General features: G+C 50.1%; 1 protein-coding gene across 6 annotated transcripts in view; it reads left to right on the forward strand.

The window, feature by feature from the left end:
• The first annotated feature begins 80 nt into the window (after positions 1-80).
• LOC116623721 (cohesin subunit SA-2-like) overlaps positions 81-11927 on the forward strand; it is a 62983-nt gene continuing 51136 nt past the window's right edge. For 2 of the 6 annotated variants that reach the window (XM_032391103.1, XM_032391108.1), the window contains exons 1-2: positions 82-2062; positions 10723-10878. In XM_032391103.1, coding sequence (XP_032246994.1) covers positions 1808-2062; positions 10723-10878 — 411 coding nt within the window. In that variant the 5' untranslated portion in view covers positions 82-1807. Of the gene's footprint in view, positions 2063-2756; positions 2827-10722; positions 10879-11927 lie in introns of all 6 variants that reach the window. The other 4 variants (XM_032391109.1, XM_032391104.1, XM_032391105.1 and 1 more) reach the window with 4 other exon arrangements.

Here is an 11927-nt window from a genome sequence, read left to right on the forward strand (position 1 = left end):
CCTGTCGTGGGGGTCCGAGTGCTGCCCTGGGGGTCCCGAACCCTGCCATGGGGGTCCGAGTGCTGCCTTGGGGGTTCCACACCATACTTTGAGGGTGTGAGTGCTGCCCTAGGGGTCTTACATCTTGCCTTAGGGGTCTGAGTGCTGCCCTTGGGGGTCCCATATCCTGTCTTAAGGGTCTGAGTGCTGCTCTGGGAGGGGTCCCACATCCTGCCTTGCGGATCTGAATGCAGCCCCAGGAGTCCCGAACCCTGCCTTGGGGGTCCAAGTGCTGCGCCAGGGGTCCCACATCCTACCTTGGGAGTCCGAGCCCATCCCAGGGGTCCCGAACTCTGCCTTGCAGGTCCAAATGCCCCCAAATGCCCCCGGGGATCCCATATACTGCTTTGGGGGTGTGAGTGCGGTCCTGGGGATCCCAGACACTTCCTTGGGGGCATCTGAGCTGTTCTCCGGGGGTCCTGAACTCTGCCGTAGGATCTGGAGCCCGGCCGGGGAGTGGGGGCTCCAGAACACTGCTTGGAGGTTCTGAATTTAGCCTGGGGGGTCGTGAAGTCTGTGTCAGTAGTCCAAATGTGGCATGGGGGTTTCAGGCACCAGGGGTTCAGGCCCTGGGGTTAGAACCAGCCGTGGGGGTCCCAAACTGACTTGGAGATTCTGGTCCGATCTCAGGGGTTCCAAAGTGTGCGTTGGTAGCCTGGAGTGTGGCTCCAGACTCTGCGTTGTGGGGGAGGGGGGCAAGTGGAGCACCAGGGGTTCTGTACCCTGTCGAGGGAGTCCTGTCCCATCCCCGGGGGTCTGGAACCCCGCCTTGGGGGTCTTAGCCAGTCCTTAGGAGTCTAAAAGTTTGCCTGGCATGTCTGAGTCCATCAGTGCTTCAGGGTTAGGGTTTAGCCGCATGGGTTCCCCAGTCTGCCTTGGGCATGGGATGCTGACTTGGGGCATCCCCGGTGCTGCCTGGGGGTCTGGATCTGGCCTGGGCGGATTCTGAAGTCTGTGCTGGTAGCCTGAGTGTGGCCCTGGGGGTCCCAGGACCTCCTTGGCGATCAGAACCTGAATGGTGAAGGTGGTGTGGAGCATGATTGCACAGTCCACTGGGTCCAGCAGAGAGAGGGGTGGGCTGGTTCCAAAGGAGCGCCCCTCCTATTCAGACTGTGATCAGTTCTCTTCTCCAGGAAAAATCCCAAACAGCATCCACGTTCCCTGTGATGATGGGACGGCTCCTCATTCTGACATAACGCAGAGGGAGATGGCAGAGTAGTACAGGGGGACGTGGCCCGGGAAAGCAGCTCAGTGACTCTGTAGGGATGGGTGTGGGGATTAAAAGCAGTGTTGGAGATGGTGTTTCTTGCAGGATCTGTCCTATGCACAGCCCGGACAAACGTGAGCAAGTTGAGCAGAATGTAGATCGTTTGTCTTAAAGAAAATGGGCAAAGTCAGAATGTGGCCCCAGTGTCGCCCGTGAAGCCCTGGACGGGCCATTGTTCCTGGATGCCATTTCCTGGCGGAGGGAATGAGAGGCTGGATTAAAAGTTGCCATATCGAATGCCCGAGTGTGTGCGTTCTGGGCGGCGTCTATCGTTCTGTGGCTGGTCCCCCGGCCTTCTGCTCCGTCACACGGCTCGAGACCGCCAGGCACAGGGAATGTGGATGAGTGCGTCCATGGAAATACCCTGGGTCTTCTGTCCCTGCGAGGGTGGGTTTGGAGGGCCTGGGTCTGAGATGCTGGGGTGGCGCCTGTCTGCAGCGGGAGGCCGGCTGGAGAGCACACAGCCGCACGCCGCGGTCCTGTTACGCCACCTGGCGTAAGATGCGGGCAGGTCCCCTCATGCAAGCCCTACCTCCTCCGGAGGAGTGCAGTCTTACTTGGGGGAGAAGGACTGCGGAGCTCACGTTTCCAGGGCTGTGTCTGTCGGGCGCTGGGCTCTCCGCGGCACACACACCTCTCCCCGCTGTCCTCCGCTTGCTGTCCTGGCTGGATCCCCTGCGCCGGAGCCTGCCTTCCCAGCGGTTTCTAGGGGCGGGTGGGGGAGGGAAGCGGCGAGGATTAACGCTGGATAATGAGGTAACGCATATTTTTTACGGCTTTACTGTTGACGGTGTGTCTTATGGCTGCTGATGGAGGGTAGACGGTTTCCTCCTGAGTAAGTTGGGAATCCTACCCCCTTACCTTCACGCAGATGCAGAGCTGTGTGGAGACAGTCCCCCAGCGTCTCCTGTTTATTATACACAGCACAGAAATGGTGCTGGGGCTGCGGGAAGGATAGGGAAGAGAGGTGAAGACAGGTGCCGTGGGGTAGATGCGCTGTGCACGGAACAGGAGCGTGGCGGAAGCACTCGTGTTTGGGCTCAGTTTTCAAAGTATTCCATTGTGTTGATTGTCAAATATCCATGGTTTGTAAGATGCATCGTGGGTGGCATGGTCAGATGCATCCTGAGGTGAGAGACCCCAAACCAGGCACAGTGAGTAAGAATCAAGGAGAGCCGGGCTGTATGATTTACCCCTCTGCCTTCACAGAAATAGACCACCTGCAGGTCGTGCCTTCTGTAAGCCGAGCCCCTCCCAGTTCCTGCGCATTGTCTGGGTTTTCTTGCTTTCTTCCCTCTGCTGACAACCGTTTAACCACGTCGAGTGGTAGACGATGTACTTAACGTCCCCCGTGTTTGGAAGCGTGTGTACCTTTGAGAGAGATGAGTGAGTCGGGGGTGGCTTGCAGATTCAGGCTTCGTGCCGCGATCTGACTTTTCTTGTGTCATAGTGGAAGGTCTGGCCGAGAGGGGGTGAAAGCCGTGTCGGTCTGCGACGGCAGTGGCCGGGACGGTGTGTCGGTAAGTCCTCGTGCTTACAGAGCTCGCAGCCGGCTTTATGCACGCACGTTACGTGGACCTAACGTGCATGTTTCCCTGTGCCGTGTTCGTGTGGATGAGAACATGGAGACAAGAACACGGAAGGAAACAGAAGTCACTGATCATCTGACTGTAGAGACTTTGCTGTATATTCGTCCAGTTTTTTTTTTCCTTTGGGTAATGTCTAAACCCAATGTGCGGCTTGAACTCACAACCCTGAGATCAAGGGTGGCGTGCTGTACCCACTGGGCCAGCCGGACGCCCCTTTCTCTCTTTTTATATATACATGCATACGCGTACATACGTGCTTGAATATCTGCACATGCGTGTGTGTGTAGATATAGATGCCAAAATTTAATAAAAAATGGGTTTGTACTATATCTGTTGTCTTATAACACTTTAAATTTCAGGGGTACCTGGCCGGCTCAGTTGGTAGAGCACGTGCCTCTTGATCCCAGGGTCGCAAGTTCCAGCCCCACGTTTGGCGTGGAGCCTACTAAAACAACCAGAAACAAAAACTGAAAGGGAAAAAAGTCGAAGCTTGAAATGTATCCCGAGTGTCCTTTGCGTGAGTGTGCGTTAGTGTGCACTGGATGTGTTCCAGTGTGTTCACGGGATGTGATCCGCTGCTTGCTTCGTAGTTTAGTTAGTAAGAATCCCTACTCTACCTGGACTGGTTCCGAGCACGTGGGGGTGTGAGGGCCACATGGTGAGAGGACTGTTCTCTCGTCGCTCCTGATTTCAGGACGAAAATAATACACAGCAGCCTGACTCTAGTTTGGGGGGGGTTGCATGGGCACGCCGTGCGGAGGGTTACTCCTCGTGGCCACAAAATGCATGAGAACCTCCAAAGTCCGTTCTGTAGCCCACGGGTGGGTGTGTGGGTGGGGCTGCAACCCCTTGGGCTCTGCAGTCGTGTGGCCTTAGGGGTGGCGAGTGCCTGGCTCAATGCGGGGCGGGGGCGTGTAGCTCCCACCGGGGCTGTGTCACCAGGACGAGCCCCTAGTGGCACCGTTTGCTGTTCATAGGCACAGGTCTTGCTTCTCTGGCTACTCTCAGCCCCCTTGTCCCTTGATCCTGCTGCGTCCCCCTCTGCGGGGACATAATGTGTCCTCTTTTGAATTTTATTCGTACCTGTGACAGGGAGTCAAGCTCATTTTCTAAATGCTTCATGTGGAATAAACACACGTTTCAAGTGTGCAGTTTAACATACGTGTACACCGTGAGACCATCACCACTGTCAGGATGATGGCCACGGCTGCCATCCCCCAAATCTCCTAGGCCTTGGTAATTCTGCCTCCCTCACTGTGCGTCCCCACGGCCCCCCACCCACTCCAATCTGCCCTGTCACTGAGCGTGACATTGTGCATTTCCTAGAGTTTTGTATACATGGACTCGTGCACTATGGCATCTTTCTGCTTATCTGCATTTTTGGTCAGGCTTCTTTCACTCAGCGTAATTAAGTATTTTTGTGTTCACCGGCATTGGAATGTCTCAGTGGTTCCTTCTTGTGTTATGCAGTGGCTGTCCCATCTGTGGGTCGACCACCGTTTGTCTGTTTACTGTGCACAGGACATTTGGATTGTTTGTAGGTTTGGTTATTACTGACAAAGCTGCCAGGAACATTCGTGCACAAGGCTTCGTGCGGAAATATGCCTTTGTTTCTCTCAGGTAGATGCAGTGGCTGGTAGATGTACATTTAACAGTTTATGAAACCACCAAGCTGCTTTCCCAAGCGGTTGGACCGTTTCCCATTCTTGTTGGCAGGTAGGAGAGTTCCTGCCGCCCCCCGCCCCCCCACCCCCAGCTCCTGTCAGCGTGTTTGATCTTAGCCCTTCCAACGGTGGTGGTTTCAGTCTGCATCTGCCTAGTGCCTAATGACCTGAGCATCTCTCCATGTGCTTACTGTCCCGTCTGTGTATATTTTCTGGTGAGGACTCTGTTGGAATCTTTTGTGCATCATTTTTTTCTTTTTTAAGATTTTTTTTTTCTTATTTGATAGAGATGCAGTGAGAGAGGGAACACAAGCAGGGGGAGTGGGAGAGGGAGAAGCCGGCTTCCCGCCAAGCAGGAAGCCCGATGCGGGGCTCGATCCCAGGACCCTGGGATCATGACCTGAGCCGAAGGCAGATGCTTAATGACTGAGCCACCCAGGCGCCCCATTTTTGCGCATCATTTTTATTGACTTGTTTGTTTTCTTGCTGTGTTTCAAGAGTTATTTATAAAATATTGGTAAAGGTCCTTTATTAGATTATGTGCTTTGCAAGTATTTTCTACCAGATACTGGCTTGTCTTTCCATTCTGTTTTTTTTTTTAAGATTTCATTTATTTATTTGAGACAGACAGACAGAGAGAGGGCACAAGCAGAGGGAGTGGCAGAGGCAGAGAGAGAAGCAGACTCCCCACTGATCAGGGAGCCCAATGCGGGGCTCGATCCCAAGACCCTGGGATCACGACCTGAGCCAAAGGCAGCAGCTTAACCAACTGAGCCACCCAGATGCCCCTTCATTCTATTAATAGTGTCTTTTACAAGAGCAAAAGTTTTGAGTTTTGGTAGAGTCCAATTTATCAATTATTTCTTTTGTGGGTTACGTTTTTAGTGATGGATCTAAGAATTTTAACCCTAGATCACAAAATTTTTCTTCCATTTTTTCTTGTAAAAGTGTTCTGGTTTTACATCTTACTTTTAGGTCCATGACCCATTTTGAGCTAATTTTTGTATAAGTTGAAAGATGTGGGTCAGAGTTCATTGTTTTGAATATGGATGTCCAGTTGTTCAGTAGCATTTGTAAGCAGATTATCCATTATCCATTGAGTTTCTTTTGCAATTTTATAAAAAGCCAGTTGACCATATTTAGGTGGTTCTACTTCTGGACTCTGTCCTGTTCCACTGATCTATGGGACTGTCCTTTTGCCAGTACCACACAGTCTTGATTACAATAGCTTTATACTAAGGTTTGAAATTAGATAGTGTGAATCCTCCAACTTTGTTGTTTTTGAAAATTGTTTTGACTGTCTTTGTTCATTTTCTTTCCACATAAATTTTAGAATCAGCTTGCTAATACCTAGAAAAACTATGCTGAGATGTTGATTGGGATTTTGCTGAGTCTGTAGATCATGTTAGGTTGTGTTCACATTTTTAGATTTTTTTTTTTTTTAATTTATTTGAGAGAGAGAGAATGAGAGAGAGAGCATGAGGGGGGGAGGGTCAGAGGGAGAAGCAGACTCCTCGCTGAGCAAGGAGCCCGATGCAGGACTCGATCCTGGGACTCCAGGATCATGACCTGAGCCGAAGGCAGTCGCTTAACCAACTGAGCCACCCAGGCGCCCTGGTTGTGTTCACATTTTAATACTCTGAAGTCTTCCAGTCCATGAACATGGGATGCTTTTCCATTAATCTATATCTTCTTTAATTTCTTCTAGCAATGTTTTGTACTTTTCATCATCCACATCTTTCACCATCTTGGTTAAGTAAATTCCTTTGTATTTTATTCTATTTGATGCTGCTGTCAGTGGAATTGTTTTTGTAATTTCCTTTTTAGATTTTTCGTTATTGGTGTGTAGAAATGCAGCTGACTTTTGTGTGTTGACTTTGTATCCTGCAACTTTACTGAATTCATGTATTAGTTCCCACAGTGTGTGTGTGTGTGTGTGTGTGTTTGTGTATGTCTAGAATTGTTAGGGTTTCTACATGTAAAATCATATCATCTGCAAAATAATTTGACTCTTTCCTTTCCAATTTGGGTGTTTTTCTTTCTTTCTCTCTCTTTCTCTATTGCTCTGCATAGTTGCCCTGGCTAGAACTTCCACTACTGTGTTAAATAGAAGTGGCACAAATGAACATCCTTGCCTTGTTCCTCATCTTAGAGGAAAACCTTTCTGCCTCACCATTGAGCATGATATTCACTGTGGGTTTTTCATATTGGGCTTTAGTTACATTGAGATAATTTCCTCCTATTCTTAGTTGCTTCTTTGTGTGTGTGTGTGTATCACAAATGGGTATTGAATTTTGTCAGATACTTTTTCTGAATCAGTTGAGTTGATCATGTGATATTTTTCCTTAATTCTGTTGATGTGGTGCCTTATGTTGATCAGTTTTTGTATGTTGAACCAATCTTCTACTCCAGAGGTAAGTCCCGCTGGTCATGGTGTATAGTCCTCTAACATGCTGCTGAGTTCTCTTTGCTGGTGTTTGTTGAGGATTTTCACATCAGTGTTCATAAGGGATATTGGTCTGTAGTTTCCTTGGAGTGTCTCTGTCTCGCTTTGGAATTGGTAATGCTGGCTTCCTGGAATGAGTTGGGAAGTGTTCCCTCCTCTTCAGTGTTTGGAAAAGTTTAAGGATTGGTATTCGTTCTCCTTAAAACGTTTGGTAGAATTTCTCAGTGAACCCTTCAGGTCCAGGGCTTCTCCTCTCAGGAAATTTTGATTACTGATTCAATCTCCTACTAGTTATATGTGTATTCAGATTTTTTATTTCTGTGTGACTTACTCTTGCTAGGGTTTGTGTTTCTAGAAATTTGTCCATTTCATATAGGTTATCCCACTTGTTGGTGTGCAGTTGGTCACAGGACTCTCTTCTAATCCTAGTTCTATGGAATCTGTAGTAATGCCCCATTTCCAATTTTCATAATTTGAGTCTTCACTCTTTTGTCCGTAGTCCATCTAAATTAAAGTTTTGTTAATTCTGTTATGTTTCGGAAGAACCAACTTTTGGTTTCGTTGGTTTTTTCTATTTTCTATTATCTGTTGTGTTCGTCTCAGTTCTGTTTCTTTCTTTCTTTCTTTTTTTTTTAAAGATTTTATTTAATTATTTGACACAGAGGGAGAGAAAGAGCGAGCACAAGCAGGGTGAGTGGCAGGCAGAAGGAGAGGGAGAAGCAGGCTCCCTGCCAACCAAGGAGCCTGCTGCGGGGCTCGATCCCAGGACCCTGGGATCATGACCTGAGCCGAAGGCAGATGCTTAACCGACTGAGCCACCCAGGTGCCCCTCAGTTCTGTTTATTAGTTCCTTCCATCTGCTAGCTTTGGATTCAGTCTGCCCTTTTTCTCGTTCCACAAGGTATAAACTTGCATTGTTGATCTGGGATCTTTCTTGGTTTTCAGGGTCAGCACTTATAGCTACAAATTTCCCATCAGCAATGCTTTCCCAGTGTCCCATAAGTTTTAGTTATGTTGTGTTTTCGTTTTCATTTGTCCCTAAGTATTTTCTAATTGCCCTTGTGATTTCTTCTCTGATTCACTCGTTCTTTTTTTTTTAAAGATTTTATTTATTTATTTGAGAGAGAGAGAGAGAGAAGGAGCAGGGGGAGGGACAGAGGGAGAAGGAGAAGCAGACTCCCCAATGAGCAGGGAGCCCGACATGGGGCTCGATCCCAGGACTCCAGGATCACGACCCGAGCCAAAGGCAGATGCTTAACTGACTGAGCCACCTAAGTGCCCCAGATCCACTCATTCTTTAGTAGTATGTGTTTTAATTTCCACAGTTTTGTGAATTTTCCAGTTTTTCTTCTGTAACTGATTTCTAACTTCATATCACTGTGGTCGGAGAAGATAATTTGTATATTATCTGTCTTTTGAAATCTGTTAAGACTTCATTTGTGGGCTAACGTGTGGTCTATTTTGGGGAATGTTCTGAGTGCTCCTGAGTGGAAGGTGTATGCTGTTGCTGGGTGGAGGGTTCAGTATATGTGTCTTAGATCTAGTTGGTTTGTTTACTCCTTTTTGTCCTCACTTGTGTTCTGTCTGGTTGTTCTATCCCTTATTGAGAGTGGGGTATTGAGGTCCCTTATTGTTGTAGCAGGCTCCATTTCTACCTTCTATTCCATGAACATGGTATAGCTCACTGTTTCTGAAGGTCTTATTTGACTTTTTTTCACCAAAGTCTTGTAGTTTTCAGTACACAGACCCTACATGTATTTTGTTAAGTTGATATCTAAGTATTTCATTTTTGATGAGCTGTTGTTTTTTTTTTTTTTAATTTTCATGTCGTTTTTCATTGCTTGTTTATAGAAATATGATTGATTTCATTATACTGACCTTGTATTTTGTGGCCTTGCTAAATTCACTTTTGAGTTTGAGGAGATAGTTTGATACATCCTTTGGGATTTTCTACATAGCCAATCATGTCATTCTCCAACGAGCTAATTTTATGCCTTCTTTTTTCCCAATCTGATGACTTTCATTTCCTTCTCTTTGTTTCACGGAGTAGGACTTCCAATACATTGTGGAATAGAAGTAGTCAGCCTTGCCCCATCCTTGGCCCAGTGTAAATGCAGGTATAGAGCAAACATCCAGTCCTGGGTAGGGAAGGAGACTCTTGCCTGTAGTGCTCCTGACTGCATGTGGTGCTGCTGGCCACACAGTGATTTATACTTTGATCTCTACTTGTCTCATTAGCATCTGAGAATTGGGTTAAAATCTGAAACGATAAAAGGCATTATCTTTAGTGTTATGTAGGATAGGAAAGAGGGAGCAGTGTAAATATTTCAAGGTGGAGTAAACGGTAAACCAGTTCATGCTATGTCCTGGGGATACCAAAAGCCAAACTTTAGACTTTGTTATTTGAAATCATTACAGACTTGCAAAAGAGTTGCAGAAACAGTACACAAAGCGAGTGTTTTCCTTTCCCCCTGATTGCTCACATTAGTATCACACCACGTGTGTGTTGTCTCATTGTCTCTGTGTGTATGTGCACACTTGCAAATTTATCTTCCTGAAGACACGTGAGAGCGCATTCCTGAGGCAAGGCCTTTAATGGCACACGTGTCAGTGTGGGGTTCCTACAGGCGGGATCACGTGTGTGTTGCAGTGCGGTTATCGGTGGCAGTGCGCCAGCCTGGCCAAGCCCTAGAGCCCTCAGATGTTCTCAGTTATGAACACCATGTCATAGAGGCCCACAGTGTGGGGGTGCAGGGGTGTGGTGGTAACATGTGCACTTGTCCTGCAGACCCTTTGTGCCCCAGGATGGCCCTCGAGGACTCAGTGTCAGTGAGCCCGTGGAGGGTCGGACTTTAGTGGGCAGGGGAGCACTGGGTCAAGGAGGGTGTGGCCCTGGTTCTCTCACTGCATCCGTGCTGGTCCTCATGCAGTAGTTGCAGCTCACTAGGGAAGGTCATGCTGCTCTTGGGCAGGTGTGCCCGCTGTCTGCATGTGGTGCCCCAGGTTCTGCCAAGACCCCCAGGTTTCACTGTCTCCATGACTCCCAGGTTCCGCCATCTTTGTGCATGACCCCGGGTTCTTCTGTGACTCCCTTGTTCTGCCCCGTGCACCTGTGACCCCTGGTTCTGGGCTAATCTCCTTGTGCCCTTGAGGCTGTGGTGGTCTTAGCCCTGCTTCTGCTGGGCCCCTGGGCCCCACCTGCCCCTTAGGACAGGGAGAGCTGGCTCACCTGTCCCACAGGACTGACTTCCCCTGACCTTGCTGGTCACTGGTTTGAGCTCCCCAATCTCCATCCTGGGCTCTGATCAGTGGGATGATGGGTACCCTGTAGCCCTAAGAGACAGCCCTCGGGATTGGCTTCAGAATGGCTTGCTGTCCCCTGGACACTGGTGGTTCATGGCTGTGGCTGCAGCAAGTGGACTGGGTGTGTCAGGCTGGGACAAGGACACGGATGGGGATACGGGCGCAGCGGAGGCTGGTGTATGACCACTCAGCTGAGGGCCTGGTGAGAATCAGAAGCTCCGGCTGAGGCCTCTGTCCTGCAGCAGCAGTGGGTGACTCGGAGTGGCTGCCCTGCTTGCCCGGGGACCCGTGGTGGTAATGGGCAGTGGTAGCGGCTACTTCCTGGCCACGCTTCCTCAGTCCTGCGGTGTAGGGGTCCTGTCGTTAAGCTGGCCTCCATGTATCAGTGTTTCACATCCCGCTTTCTGGTTGTAGGTGCAGGAAGGACCCTCAGGGGGCCGGGATGCTAGTGGAAGTGGACCCCGACGGCGAGGGCGGCGCCCATGCAGGAGGCCTAGGAATCAGGCTGGCCAGTTCATCTCCGTGGTGACCCTCTTTGAGGTGATGGCCAGGAGGAGGAGCTCCATACTGGTACTGACCACTGCTGGGAGGGATGCATGGGCTGGGTGGGTTGTGATGTGCTTCTCCACATCAGGTGAGGAGCTGGCTGGCTTCCACACGGATCCTGGAGGCCTTTGTCCCTGCACGGCCTGGTCATTGAACCACAAGTCCACTAGGGCCCCACGGGACCACCAGGGCACTTCCTCTCCCCGTCCTGAGACACGGCATCCCCTCCTATGTCCTCAGACACCTCGTCCCCTCCTATGTCATTAGACACTGTATCCCCTCCTATGTCATCAGGCACTGTATCCCCTCCTCATCCTGAGACACCGGGTCCCCTCCTATGTCCTCAGACACCGGGTCCCCTCCTATGTCATTAGACACCGCATCCCCTCCTATGTCATCAGACACCGTGTCCCCTCCCCATCCTGAGACACCGCGTCCCCTCCTGTGTCATCAGACACCGTGTCCCCTCCTCATCCTGAGACACCGCGTCCCCTCCTGTGTCATGAGACACCGTGTCCCCTCCCCATCCTGAGACACCACGTCCCCTCCTGTGTCATGAGACACTGGGTCCCCTCCTTTGTCCTCAGATACTGTGTCCCCTCCTATGTCATCAGACACCGTGTCCCCTCCCCATTCTGAGACACCGCGTCCCCTCCTGTGTCATCAGACACCGTGTCCCCTCCCCATCCTGAGACACCACGTCCCCTCCTGTGTCATTAGACACCGGGTCCCCTCCTTTGTCCTCAGATACTGTGTCCCCTCTTGTGTCATGAGACACCGGGTCCCCTCCTTTGTCCTCAGATATTGCATCCCCTCCTGTGTCATCAGACACCGGGTCCCCTCCTATGTCCTCAGATACTGTGTCCCCTCCTGTGTCATGAGACACCAGGTCCCCTCCTTTGTCCTCAGATACCGCATCCCCTCCTGTGTCATCAGACACCGGGTCCCCTCCTATGTCCTCAGACACCACGTCCCCTCTCCATCCTGAGATACCGGGTCCCCTCCTATGTCATTAGACACCGCGTCCCCTCCCCATCCTGAGAGACTGCGTCTCCTCCTATGTCATCAGACAC

This window comes from Phoca vitulina, unplaced genomic scaffold, assembly GCF_004348235.1.
Source record: "Phoca vitulina isolate PV1807 unplaced genomic scaffold, GSC_HSeal_1.0 scaffold60, whole genome shotgun sequence".
NCBI classification, from domain to species: domain Eukaryota; kingdom Metazoa; phylum Chordata; class Mammalia; order Carnivora; family Phocidae; genus Phoca; species Phoca vitulina.